This window comes from Lontra canadensis, unplaced genomic scaffold (assembly GCF_010015895.1).
Source record: "Lontra canadensis isolate GAN:19392208 unplaced genomic scaffold, GSC_riverotter_1.0 scaffold3, whole genome shotgun sequence".
NCBI classification, from domain to species: Eukaryota; Metazoa; Chordata; class Mammalia; order Carnivora; family Mustelidae; genus Lontra; species Lontra canadensis.
This window is the reverse complement of record NW_022630997.1, coordinates 45189424-45203215: the sequence shown is the minus strand read 5'-3', so window position 1 is coordinate 45203215 and position 13792 is coordinate 45189424. Positions and strand designations below refer to the sequence as shown.

Here is a 13792-nt window from a genome sequence, read left to right as displayed (position 1 = left end):
CAGGTGAAAGAGAGGCAGGACCCCCACTTGAGGAAGAGGCAACCCTTAATTCTGGCGAGCCTGGTAAGTACTTTCCTTCTGCTCCTGTATTTTCAGTGAAATGTATAAGCCTCAAAGGACAGGGGGAATCTCCCTGTTTCCTCTTCTCTCCCCCAGAATGTGCTTTGGTTATAGTGCTTTCAGCTAGGGAAAGACTGTATTCGCAAGGGTAGAATTCTACTGCTGGGCCATCTGGACCCCTGAACTATGGCTCAAATTCAACAGAAGGGCATTTCTTGCTGGGTGTCAGTACCAGGCCAGTGGACAGGTTCGTGAAGCTGCCCCCTGCTTCACTCACAGTCATCCTGGAACCAGCCAGTCAGAGGCCATCTTTAACAAGTGGCTTCTGACCTCTTTTAGGAGTCGCCTCCATTCCCATCAAGGGGAGGGGGTGAGAGCGAAGAGGTTGTTATAGGCAGGCCTGGAAGTGGTATGCCTCCCTTCTGCTCTCATTCTGTGAGCTGGAACTCATGGACACACCCACCGTGAGAGGGGCCAGGAAACGCAGTCTAGCACATACCCAGGAGTACGAGGGATGCTGGTAAGCTAGGTCTTAGCCTCCCTGATTTTCTTCCTGCGCTTCTGCTTGTCTCTTCTTGGCCCCCTGGCAGGCTCGGGCTCTGCCTCTGTCCTGTCAACACTGGCAGCCCCAGGCCCTTCACTGAGCCTGCACCCAGCCTTGTGTACAACGCAGGCAGCCATGCAGGGCTTCTCTGCCCCACCACCGCCCTGCTCCCTGGCCCAGGAACCCAGCCATAGCAAGACCCGAGAAGATGATGGGTCCAATCAGACATCTGGTCTCTTGGGCATTTATGGAGGGAATTTTGAAAACGGGGTGTGTGATAAGGAGAGCTAGAGATCAAAGGGCCTGGAGAGAAGGGCCAGAAAGGTCTGGATGGCCAAATGCAAACTGTGCTTACAACGAAGGACAGACCCTGCGTGCGGAAGAGGCCGGAAGAGGGGGAACAAAGCAGAGAGGATGCTGGGTCCTCATGTATCCTTAGCGGCCCCTAGAGCCTCCCCAGGTTGACAAGGTTTCTGGCACCTGTCCACAAGGTTCTGAAGATTAAACCTATTTTTATTTAGGTAGAAGTGAGTCTTTGTTTCTAAGGCAGCACTAAAATGAGACCCAGTTTGGCAGGGTCCTTCTATGGTGTGGGGGTCCTGCCGGGGAGCTTCTGCCCAGCCAGGGACATTTCCCACCCTGTCCCTTGCTTCTGGGTGGGACCAAGTTCTCGCTGAAGGACAGTGAACAGTAATGAAACGCATCACTTCTGGTCTGAAGCAGTTAAGAAGCAAAGGTGGCTTCCTTCCCTCTTCCTAATTGATGTGGGAAACAAAGGCAGAAGAAAAATATTAAATTTCCTTCCTACCTATAGCCCATGGAAGGCGGTGCTCCAAAAACAATGGGAAGATGCCAAAAGAAGGAACAGAGAAGCTAGTTTGAAGGAGCTCCCAACGCCAATAGGCAGAGTGACATTCCTCTAGGGACTCAACTGCCTCGATCTTAATACTTTGCTGAGGGCAAAAGACAATCCTATCCCGAACCCCCCCCCCACCGATCCTGTAAGTCTACTTTAACATATAAAGTTTCCTTTAGAAATTTCCTTTACCTCTAAACTACCAAGATATGTGTTGGCAATCACTCCCTCCCCTCACCCAGGGAATTGGCCCACTGATACACATCTGAAGGGTTTCATGACTCAGGTTTTATTAAACAGTAATAAGTGACTTTTTCCCAACAATAGCTAGCCCCCTCAAGGTCCTGGAAACCTTGCTTCCAAATTCCTTAGAGACTCATGCTATCTCTAACCCCCTCCCAACTTGAAAGTCTATAATGGACCACTCCTCATGACCCCAGTGCAGCTTTTTCTGCCCATAGGTCCTGTCCCTGTGCTGTAATAAAACCACCTTTTTGTACCAAAGATGTCTCAAGAATTCTTTCTTAGCTGTTGGCTTTGATCCCTAATGTCTTTCCTACATCACCAGTGAAGTAGGAAAAAAAAAAATCAGTGGGTAGATTTGTGGGGAGCGGTAATGGTGGTCCATATGAGAAGAGCATCAGAGCATGGGCAGAGGCAACCCAAGGGGGTCAGAAGATCGATCACATGCAAGGAATGGAGCAAGCAAGTACCTGTATTTCTCACCAACAGGAGGGAGAACACATAGGAATAGGGGAGAGCAAGAAGGAACCTTGTGGCATTTAATACAAATCGGTACTCTTGGTGATAACTCAAGGCTTACCATATACAGAGACCGAAACATACAGATGGAGGGTCTACCCCAGAAGCAGCAACACCTCAGAACCATAAGCACACCTTTTACCTAGATCTTGGCTTCTAAACACCATTTTCCGGTAGTCAGAACCCTGGAGACCTGTCTGGCTCCAGGGAAAGTACAAGGCAAGCCCAGCACATTTTTGTTTGGAAGGCGGTGCTCAAAGAACGATGGGAAGATGCCAAAAGAAGGAACAGAGAAGCTAGTTTGAAGGAGCTCCCACCAGCCAACAGACAAATTCAGCCTCAAAACACATAGACAAAAGCAACAGACAACTTCAGCATCGAAATACATAATGACAACAATAGATTATAATCCATAGAAGAAAATATGAATCCATGAGTCCAAACAGGTACAATTAAACAAATGGAAGGGAAAGCCCACTAATAAATGTTGGAGGAATAGTGAAAATAAAGAACGACCATTTTGTAATGATTAAGGTTATCAAGCCAACAGACATAAATGGGTGATAAACATCATGGGTGAAAGTGGGGTAAAGAACAGCGGATTTATATCACTTAAAGTGATTCACACAAAATAGTTATTAATTACAAAGAGGGGGAAAAAAACCTTTAGGTCAGAGAAAACTCGCAGGTGCTGTCTTACTCAAATGACCAACATTATCATCTGTAATAGCACAAATATATGCCACATACCCCCCAGTAGGTCACAATAAGACGACATCACTAATGTGATCTCCCCACCAAAGAGGCATATCCTGAATCTCATCAGGAGGAAGCTTGGACAGACTCAGGCTCAGGCACATTCTCTGTTTCCTCTAGGAAGATCAAGGGCATCAGACTCAGGAAAGAGTGAGGAAGTGCTCCGGGCAAAGGGGGGAATCAAAGCCATGGTGAGTGGATGTAACTCATTATCCCAAATCAGACCTTTTTATTACAAAGAACATCACAGGGGCATTTGGCAAAAGTGGAATGAGGTGTCTAGGTGAAGGGCGTCCGGGAATTCTTGCAACCTTTCTACATGTTAAATTTTTTCAAAATAAAAATTTTTTTTTTTTAAAGCAGCAGGAATTGGGGCGCCTGGGTGGCTCAGTTGGTGAACCATCTGCCTTGGGCTCGGGTCATGATCTCAGGGTCTTGGGATCACGTCTCGCATCAGGCTCCCTGCTCAGAGGAGTCTGCTTCTCCATCTCCCTCTGCTCCTCCCCAGGGCTCATACTCTTTCTCGCTCAAATAAATAAATAAAATCTTTTTTTTTAAGATTTTATTTATTTGACAGAGATCACAAGTAGGCAGAGAGGCAGGCAGAGAGAGAGAGGGAAGCAGGCTCCCTGCTGAACAGAGAGCCCGATGCGGGGCTCGATCCCAGGACCCTGAGATCATGACCCGAGCCGAAGGCAGAGGCTTTAACCCACTGAGCCACCCAGGCGCCCCAATAAATAAAATTCTTAAAAAAAAAAAAAAGAAAGAAAAGGAGAAGAAAAAGAAGCAGGACTAGATCTGTCTCTTCCCGCATCCACCCGCCAGTTGGAGAGGACATAGCAGAGGACTCTGTGGGACCAGAGGGAAGCAGTCTCAGTCCCTTGACCACCCCTGCACCAGAGCCCCCTTCCCTTCCTGGCTGGTCCAATCTGCTACTTTCGACCCCACATAAACTTCTATTGTCTGAAGCTGCTGAGCTGGGGGTGGGGGGATCCTGCTTTATCCCGACTTATCTACTTACTCAACAGCCCACACTGTACTTTTCCACTTAAGGTCCTACACACCCTGAGGAAACATCTTGCCCCCAAACTCATCAGCTGTATTACTGTCCTCGTCAGAAAAGCAGGCGCATCTCCCCTTTCTCTCTCGGTGTTGTCCCAGCTCCTGTCCCATCACTTGGTCTTCTCCATGCCCACCTGTCCTGCTTCAGCCATCTTCTCCCTGACCTGACCCCATTGAGCTGGTTCCCCAGCCCACCATCCTGCTCCTTTCGAATTCCCCTCCACTTAGCACTGCCCAGAACACACACGGCTCACATTTCCTTGTCCCAGTTCCTGCTGCTCTCCAACTGGAACAACCTGCCTGTGTCCAGGCCATCACGTGAAGACCTACTCTCCTCTCAGCGTTCAGCTCCTAAGACACCTTGAGGAGACCTTACCTGATCCCCTCTCCCTAAGGCCCTAGGACACAGCCCATCACACTAATGGGCTGACACACCAGTCTCCCCAGAATGCCAAGCTCCTTGATACCCACTGGAAGGAATGTTCCCCTCCCACCCCCAGCTAAGTCAGCCCCCAGCCCTCACCCCCTGCTGCCACTACTTTACTATGGGGTTTCTCTCAAGCTAACTTTGGCCTCTGGACCATTCTGAAGCTGTGAAGAGGAGAACAACCATCGCAGGAGTTTTCGCTGTCCAGTTGACACTCAACAGGCAGATGCTGGAAACGAAGTATTCCCGGCGATTCTCTTGGCTTAGAGTTAGTCCCCCAGTCACCACCCCCACAATGGCATTCAACCTGTCAATGACCTCACAGTCATTTCTTGAGAGGGGACATATGCAGGACCCTGGATATGCAGTACATGTTCTTGACTTTCAAGGCTGGTCTTAGCTCCTTGGGGCTGCCATGGTCTCCTTCATACCGTGAACTCCCCAACCCACCCTCAGGGCCTAGTATAGGCCTGGATGCATCCTGGCTGCTCTGGAAGCCTTTACTGCCCGGCCAAGACCGCCACCTTCTGGGGGCTGCGAGCCCCGAACAGTGCTGACTGGCACCATGCCTGAGGCCAGGCCCATCTGGCATCAGAGTATCCCCTGTGCTCACAGCCCCGCCAAGAAAGCAGGACAGAAAAGGTGTATTTCTGTGCCTGGTGGTTTCCTCTTCCCAATTCAACTTTTGCAACAAAGAAGAAGAAAAAAGAACCTGATATATAGAAGCAGAGTTTCTCCTAGACATCCTCTTTATTCCCAACCTCCAGTGAGACACATTCTACCCCGTGAGATCCCTGAGGCCCATTTTATGGGCGGGAAAGTAAAGGCACTATGGCAGAGTGCCGCTAGAGGTCAGCGATACCCGACTTATGAAGACCCACGAATCCTAACCTTCAGGGACTCCACCTAGAGATGCAGCAGATCCAGAAAGACGGTCAGGGCCGGCCTCTCTGCCGAGGGTTTCTCAGTAACACAGCTGCTCTGGCGGCCAGCAGCCATCAGGAGACAGGGAACAGACGCAAAGCCGGGGCTGGCCCTGCCCTCCGCTGGCCTCCATCTCTCAGGACCAGGGCTGTTATGTGCCCGCACAGGGCTCCCCAGAAGGAGAAATAACACAGCTAAGTCTAGTGCCAGTGGGCAGACTGAGGTGAGGGCTCAAAAGGGCACCCCGAAAAAGGCTGCCAGGTTGGAGACCCATGGGGTCTGGTCCCAATTCCAGAGCTGAACAAGGTGTGTGGGGGGGTGCACCCTGTCCTCATCCCAAGGCCGCTGCTCGCTGTGGTGTAAAACAGGGGCTCTTCTCTCCAGAGGCCCGACGCTGCCTCACAGCTTGCTCCGCGGGGCCTCAGTCAGGGGCCTCTGTAGCCGCCACACCACCTTCACAGGCTCTGTGGCGCCGTCCAGCTGGCGGAGGCCATCCAGGTACCCCGTCTGCCTGTACCGCCACAGGGCCGGCTGCAGCACCGAGACGGGAATGCTGAAGTTCAGGTGAGGATAGGTGGCCCCCGTGTTATTGTCCCTGGTGTTGCTGGCCACGATGCCTGTGGAAGGATCAAAGAGGAAAGCAGGTGTGAGCCACGGGACAGACGGACGGACGTATGGATGGGAGCTGAGGCCCATCCCCAGCCTGGAGCCTTGCCAGAATAGTACAGTCCCTGCCTGCCCCTCACCCAGCTTCTCATGTCACTGCAAAACGGTCCTCAGAACTAGGAAAGTCACCTTGGAGCAATGCTCGTGACTGAAATACAGGACACGTTCAGATGTCGCCGGTGATTCCATGAGCGCTTTCTCTGCTCCCGGATGCAATCCAGGGCCCCGTCAGCCTCTGGCTCCTGTCTCTAGAGTCTTCTCCGGTCTGCATCAGTTCCAGTCTTTCCCCACCGTTCGTGGCCTTGACGCTTGGAGGAGCACGGGTCAACTGTTCCGCATAAGGTCCCTCACACTGGGGTCACCCAGTGTTTCCTCACGGTAAGCATGAGGTCTGACGTGCTTGGGAATACCATCCCGCGCCCCTCTCCGGGCGACCCGTCGGGAGGTGGAGGAGGTCTGTCGGCATGTCTGTGATGCTAGCTGACCTCCATCACTTGGCTAAGATGCTGTCTGCCGGCTGCTCTACAGTGGGCAACAGACTGTGGGCAAGTGCATAAGAAACTTGGGAAAAAAGTGTTTCGCTGGGACACGTAAAGGCTCAAGACAGAAAGAACCATCCGCACTTCAACACTGGCTCTAGCTGGTCAATCTGTTTCTCGCGGGGCTGTGAGGTAGGGATTCCGCCAGTACTATGTGTTCCACAGCTGAAGGAGTAAGGATTCCACTCCCACTAGCTAGCACAGGGCGAGGTTCCTCATGACCTCAGAACTAAGGGAAGGGGAAGCACCGCGGGGGTCCCGGTGCCGGCGTGCAGGTGGAGGCATCCATGTGTGCTCACAGTTGGCTTTTTTTTTTTTTTTTAATGGACGGGCTATTTTGTTTTTTATTACCAAAATTTTAAAATGGAAAGATTTAACCACCACATACTTTTTTTAAAAAAGGGTCACAGTTGCTAGTGAACAGCTGCAGAATTGGGCCATGTTAACCCCACAGTCCTGTGTCAGGAGGCCGCGGGGTGCTGGAGTGGGGCGCCGTTCACCCCGCGTCACCCCTGACGCTCCACTCCCTGCTGTCTTCACTCCTGCACTCATTCACTTGACCTGTGACTCTTGGACTAATCCAACTCCTGAGTGTCACAGATCCAACGAGGTGTGGGGACTTACCTGAGGTAACAGGGTGGCTTAGTGGCAGAGAAGGAACCGGGACTCGGATCTCTTCCCTCCCTGCTCAGCGTCTGTCCCCCTCCGCCCTCGAGAGCACAAGCGCCTGGCAACTTTGGCTCACTACCTCTTGGGCATCGGGCCCACCAACGTCCCAGGCCATGGGTGGCTCCCGGGGCAGGATGCCCAGCACTCACTGGATGGCACTGAGGCTCCAGCAAGGGCAAGGCTGGGAGAGGGCGAAGGGGCTGCTTACCCAGGAGGTCTCCTGTGCGGGTGGAGAAGAGGGGTCCCCCGCTGGAGCCGCCATGCACGGCACAGGTGGTCTGGAGCATCACCGGTCTGCCGTCCACCCGCACCACAGCGGACAGGATGCCTGAGGTCACCGAGGGCCCACAAGCCTGGCCGAAGATGCCAAAGCCCACCACGCTGACAGCTTCTCCTGCCCGGGGAGAAAGGAGGGCGAAGGCAGGGAGTCGCCTGTCTGACAGGACTCACACGCTCCCCATCCTGCTCCCTGCCCTCTCCAAAGTCCCAAACCTGCCCTGCCGCTCAGATACTCCCGCCTCCAGGAAGTCAGCCCCAGGTCCCCACGGGAAGAAGCCAGGACATCCACTGAGCTCCCCGCACCTGCTCACCACTTGTTCCTGACATCAGGCTGTTCTCTGGCCCTCATGTCCCTGCTGGACCAGGGAGCTGCTTTTCAGGGTCCCTGGTACCCAGCCCCATGCTCAATAAATGTTTGTGTGGGTGAAACATCTGCCTTCAGCTGAGGTCATGATCCCGTCGTCCTGGGATCAAGCCCTCCATCAGGCTCCCTGCTCCATGGGGAGCCTGCTTCTCCCTCTCCCTGCCACTCCCCCTGCTTGTGATCTCTCTCTCTGACAAACAGATAAATAAAATCCTAAAAAAAAAAAAAAAAGGAAAATAAATGTTTGTGACATTGGTTAAAAAAAAAAAGGGGGGTCATCGCTTCTTGGTCTTTTGGCTAAGATCAAGTGAAAAAAAAAAAAAAAGGTGGTCATGACGACGACCAAGAACCTGCCAGTAACTTCCTTTACCAAGTGCTCGTGCATGGCGCACGCAGCTAATTGCTTTACAGGCAACGTCTCACCCACACTTCACAGTGCCCGGGAGTAGGGAACATTATCGCCATTTTCCAGATGTGGAAACTGAGGCAGAGAATAAGGAGTTGCCTGTCCAAGGACACAGGGCTAGCAAGTGGCAGAGGAGATGCCTACTTGGAGAGCTCAGGCACTCCCCAGGCAGTGTGCCACACCACTGGGGCCTCAAAAGCAGAACAGTGCCCTGGCAGGCCCGCGGTGTTTTAAGGAGCCCCCAAGCTCAGCCCCTCCACATGACACTGCTGTAGGGCCTCAGGGGGAAAAAAAGGTGTGCCTTACCCTTCACAGGGACCCCACCACCCGCCCCCAAAACACACACCCCCACCACGCCTAGGACCGGACGCATGCTGGGCACAAGCAGGGAAACCTCCAAGAGCAACCCAGCCAGAGTGCTGAAGGCAGGCTGACTTCATCCCAGACTCATGCCACCGTCATCATTCTGTCAGGGGCGAGGCAGGGAGCCCACCTAGGGAACCGGGCCCCCAATCTAGAGGGTTCAAGTGCCCAGCACTTTGCTTCCTGAGGTCCGCCACAGACCACAGGGCACCCTGTTCTTTACCTTCTTGGAAATGCTCAGCCAGTACTGGCAGGGGGACATCATGTAGGTCCTCCTCCAGGCTCACTAGTGCTACGTCATAGGGACAGGTCTCCTGGGTGGCAAACACCACACGTCCCCAGATTGTGGCACTCCTAGGAGCAAGGGAAACAAAGTGAGCGCTAGCTTTCTGACCCTTCAGCGCTGGGAGGAAGCAAAGGGATGAGAGTGACTCTAGAAGTCATGGACTTGGGGGTTAACGGGTCTGGCGTTGGCCCTGACACATGCCAGGCAGGCATCTCTGGGCACACCCCTCAGCCATCCTGGGGTACTTCCAAACATAAGCTTCACACGTCTGTGTAAGCTCCCTGCGTCTCACCATATTCCTAACCCCTGACACCTGGAGAGCACTGTGGGCCGGCTCAGGTGTTAATGCTCTGTGCACCCCATTTCATTTAGTTCCCATCGAAGCCCTAAGAACCAGGTGCTGGTGTTATCGCCATTTGAAGTGGCACTTCTGAGGCCCAGAAAGGTTGAGTAACTTCCTCAAGGTCACACGGTTAAGTGGCAGAAGCCAGGGCACACATTCCCAGTGTTTTCCTTCACGGTCTCATTGCAGGAAAACAATCCTGCCAGTTGGTGGGGCAGGCGTAGGATTTCAACGCTATGTCCCTGTTTACATACATACATACGCCCTAGCACATCTCTGCTCTCAGTGTGTCCCAGACTGTGTTCCAAGACTTTACAAGTCAACTCAGGGAGAGGCAGCATAGACTGGCTTGCCTGGGATCACAGAGGGGCACCCTTTCCTACATTGCAGGAAAAGCTTCCAGCAGACCCTGTGGGCTCCCCAGAAACAAGTGTGTGTGTTGTCAGGGGAGGGGGAGTGGGCACCACTTCTGCTGGAAATCCTCATACCCTCTTCCTTATAGCGCCATGGCTATCCTGAGGGCTGCCGGGGGTGGGGGGAGGGGTTAACCCTGGAAATTCAGTAGAGGGATTTGGAAAGGCCTGGGCTGCAAGGCTGGGCTGAGCCGGGTACAGAACCTCAGGCATTAACCAAATGGTGCAATACTGCTCTGCTCTTGCCTAAGTCTGGCACCTGGGAGGTCCCAGAAACAGACCGCATCCTAGAAACTAAGCAAGGAAGCTAAGGCTGCTGTCCCTGCTACCAGGCAAAAGGAAGGAAAGAAGGCCAAGGGCCCTTTCCCTGCTGTGACAGAAGTGACTGAAGTCCAAACCTGGCTGCCAGGATCATCCAAAGATTGTTCCAGTGCGGCTGTGGGCTCCGCCCCACTCCCACATTCTAACTAGGTGTAACTCCACACATGTAATTTTTACCGGGATGGGAAGTTCTGCTTAAGGTCTAAGATAGCGAACAAGTAAGATTAAGAGACTCCTCTCCTGACCCCAGGAAGGCAGCATTCTGGGCCTCTGAGACCTCACCACCCCTCTCAGGGGAGACAGAACAGGGTGGGGAAGTCACCATCCAAGGAGCCTAGTGGTGTGTGGGAGCAGGGCTATGAGACAGCAGAGTTCAGACGGAATTCAAGCTGGAAGAGGGTGCTCAGAGACGCCCGCCCAGCCAGGGATGCTGAGACTCCGCCCTGCCCCCGCAATCCAGAGCTGCCTGACATTTTGCTCAAGCCCCGCTCACCCCCTGCCAAGGAGGCCCCGAACGCCCTACACTAAGGTTGTGAACGCCGAGGATGAGCGCAGGGACTCAGGTCTCTGTCCGCGCTACGCCGTCAAAGCATCAGCATGACGCCAGAAGGCCTCCATTATCCTCAGAGTTACGATCTGAGACCCCCGGGGCGGGCAGATTGGGGCAACCTTGCGGGCCTTACTTAGGGGGCGAGGCGCGCACGAGGACCCTGGACGCCTCCCGAGGGGCCACATGTCGGCAGGTCACCACGAGGCGGGGCGCCACGGCCACTCCGGAGCCCCAGACGGTGCCGCACTCCACCAGCACGGCCGCAGCCGCCCACGGGGGACCGGGGTCTCGGAGAGGCAGGCCCCACGGCGCGCCCATCTCCTTCGGCAGGAAGGCGGCCAGGGCGCGGGGGCCGGGACCCAAGCGGCCGAGTGCGGCTCGGGCGGCGCGCAGGAGAGGGGCGGCGGCGCAGAGCAGCGTGAGGCCCACCCACTCGCGGGCTTTCCAGCAGAGGGGCGCGGCCACCAGCGCCACGAGCGCCCCCGCGGGCCTTGCCGCGAACACGCCGCCGCCCTCGGTGCCCGGCAGGCAGCGCGCGTCGGTGAGCAGCAGCGGGCCGGTGGCGTTGCTGAGCACGCCGCGGCTGAGCGTGTTGAGGAAGATGTCCGGGCAGAAGGCCCCGAACGGGGAGCCGCAGGCCAGCAGCGGCGCGCCCTTGGGCACGGCCCCGAGAGGCGCCACGCCCACGGCCGGCCCGCCCTCCTCCTCCGCCGCCGCCTCCTCCTCTTCCTCCGGCTCGGGCCGCACGCGCAGCAGCGCGAACCATCCCAGCGCTCTCAGCTGGTCCTCCTCCTCCTCCTCCGACACCTCGTCGTCCGGCGCCGCGTTCGCGAAGCGCCACTGCTCGGCCGCCTCGCCCCCGAAGAGGCGCGCGAAGTGGGCTCGGAAGGCCGGGCAGCTCAGCAGCAGTAGCAGCTCGGCGGGCCTCGGGGGTTGTAGGAGCCGCCCGCGGGGTCGGGCCGGCGGGTCGGGCTCCGGGCCGGCGCACTGGGGCGTGCACAAGCCGGGACGGGCCCTCTCCGCGCGGCCTGCGGGGCTCGCGGCTGCCGGACCCCACTGCACGTGCAGGCGCAGGTCGTCATCGCAACTGTCGCTGGGCAGGAAGGAGGCGCCGGCCGCGGTCAGCGCCGCGCTCCCGGCCCGCAGGAAGGGGGTGAAGATGCCCCCGTGGCAGAGAACCAGGTCCGGGCCGCGGCTCAGGATCACTCCGCTGCAGCTCCACGAGTCCGCCTCGGCCTGCCCGGCCCGGGAGGCGCTCACCACGCAACCCGCTTTCTCGGCCGCCCTAATGGAGGGCCCCCACTGCCGCGCCATGGCCTCCAGAGCGATGCACACCGGGTTTCCAGAGGAACCACAGAGAGACAGAGATCCCCGGTCGGGCCCCGCGCGGGTCCCACTCAGCGTCACCCAAAGGGGTAAGCGAGAGCTGCAAACACGGACTCCAGCCTTCCTCGTCGGACCCGATTGGCTAAGCCCCAACTTGCCCGCCCCCATTGGCTGGGCTCGGGCCGGGCCCTGATTGGCTGCTCAAGCTGACCCCGTCCCTTTCCCCGCCCCCCCCCCCCCCCGCCCCGTTCGTTCTGGGCGCCTGTGCCACCGAGGGGCGGAAGCAGTCCAGGAGGATAAATTCAGGGAGAGTGGACGGCGTGTGATTTTACCGAGAGACGGGGTTTGGGCAAGACAGAGTACCTTTGCTGTTCGTTGGGCTGCAGGAGAAAATAGAAATGAGGGCTGACGTGGCTAGACTTGTCCAGGCAGTGATAGGACCTGAGTATCTGCTCAGGTCTAAACCAGAGGCCTCTGGCCCCCGGCTTGATAAGGGCAAGGAAATCCTTGGCCCTTTGGCCGAATTAGTAATTTGAAATTACTAATTGAAATTGAAACGCAGCTCACAGGACTACACCTAGGAAGCTTTTGATGCCAAAGCCTGAGACAAAACGGATGAAAACTGGGTTTGCGCAAAGTAAAATTGCCCTTTAAAACTATGAACAGTAACTGAAGTAAAAATTTTCAATTCTACCACCCTGTACTTTGCACTTTTCCCATACATTTATAACCACCACCTAGGATGTATCTAGGTTAGGGGCCCAACACTCTTTCAGTAAAGGGCCAGAGCCTCAGTGGAACAGTAGTTGGGAACCATACACTCTCCCAACGCCCAAGTCTGCAGCTGTAGTAGGCAAAACCTGAGGGAATGGATAGCTGTGCTCCAGTAGAAGCTTCCTTATGGAAACTGAAATTTGAATTTTATGTCACAAGACAGCATTCTTTTATCCGCCTCTCCCCCCCCCCGCCACAGGTCATACAAAAACAGGCAGCAGCCTGGAAGATTGTAGTGCATTATTTACGCAAGCATTAACAAAGATGATTCAATTACTACTAAAATTACATAACCTTTCTGCCTCAATTTCTGGATAAAACTAATGCTGTTTTATCCAATAAGCCTGCTGGAGAAAGTTAAATGACCCATCATAGTATGAGGTGGGGCTGAAATAAGCAGTCTTCCATAGCAGGCATGGTTTTCTTTCGGCTCTGTGACACCGAAGATGCCTCCATCACAGGAAAATCTAATTATCCCAACTTCCTAGCAATTAAGAGTTCCTTTCTCTCTTGAGTCCCATGATTCTCTCTTAATGACGCTCAAGGCTCCAGCATGAACCATGATGCGTCAGGTTTTTCTGTTTACAGCACATTAAAAAGGGTCCCAAGTCACAGCCAGCAGCCAAGGTGAGACCCCTTGAGTGCTGGGTTCATTGACTCAGTCTGTACTTCTCATGTCCCACTCTAACTCAAACGACAGATATTATATATAAGCATAGGACCCATGGCATCATTTTAGTAACAGGGACATTAGTTTCAATCACAAGATGCCTCTAACACTTTTAATACTTGGTCAAAAAGAACCTGTTGCGTTTTGCTTCCATTCTATTTGTCCCATTGCTTTAGTTTTAGAATCTCATTTGGGTTTTCTAAAAACAAGGCTCCCTACAAACCTGGTAAATGCACGAGCACACATTTCATTCCTTTCCCTGTTTTACCAAATGTAGCACTCAACCGAATCTCTCCGATTTTGTATAAAATGGTGAAGGGTGAACAGCTAAACTGGCCCCAGTCCTTACTAACATGTTAATATGAGATTTGCTAAAAAAGTATACACCACCAGTCCTGGGATCACCACATGTCTGAAGCCTCTCGAATGTAC

The 13792-nt window shown here is 54.4% G+C and overlaps 1 protein-coding gene across 1 annotated transcript; it reads right to left on the bottom strand.

The window, feature by feature from the left end:
- Positions 1-5708: 5708 nt before the first annotated feature.
- On the bottom strand, positions 5709-12009 carry TYSND1 (trypsin domain containing 1). Its single transcript, XM_032841285.1, has 4 exons — positions 10724-12009; positions 8901-9031; positions 7474-7659; positions 5709-6008 (listed from the first exon to the last, which is right to left on the bottom strand). Exons 1-4 carry the CDS (start codon positions 11902-11904, stop codon positions 5791-5793), a joined length of 1716 nt encoding a protein of 571 aa, XP_032697176.1. The 5' UTR covers positions 11905-12009; the 3' UTR covers positions 5709-5790.
- Between the last annotated feature and the right edge of the window lie 1783 nt (positions 12010-13792).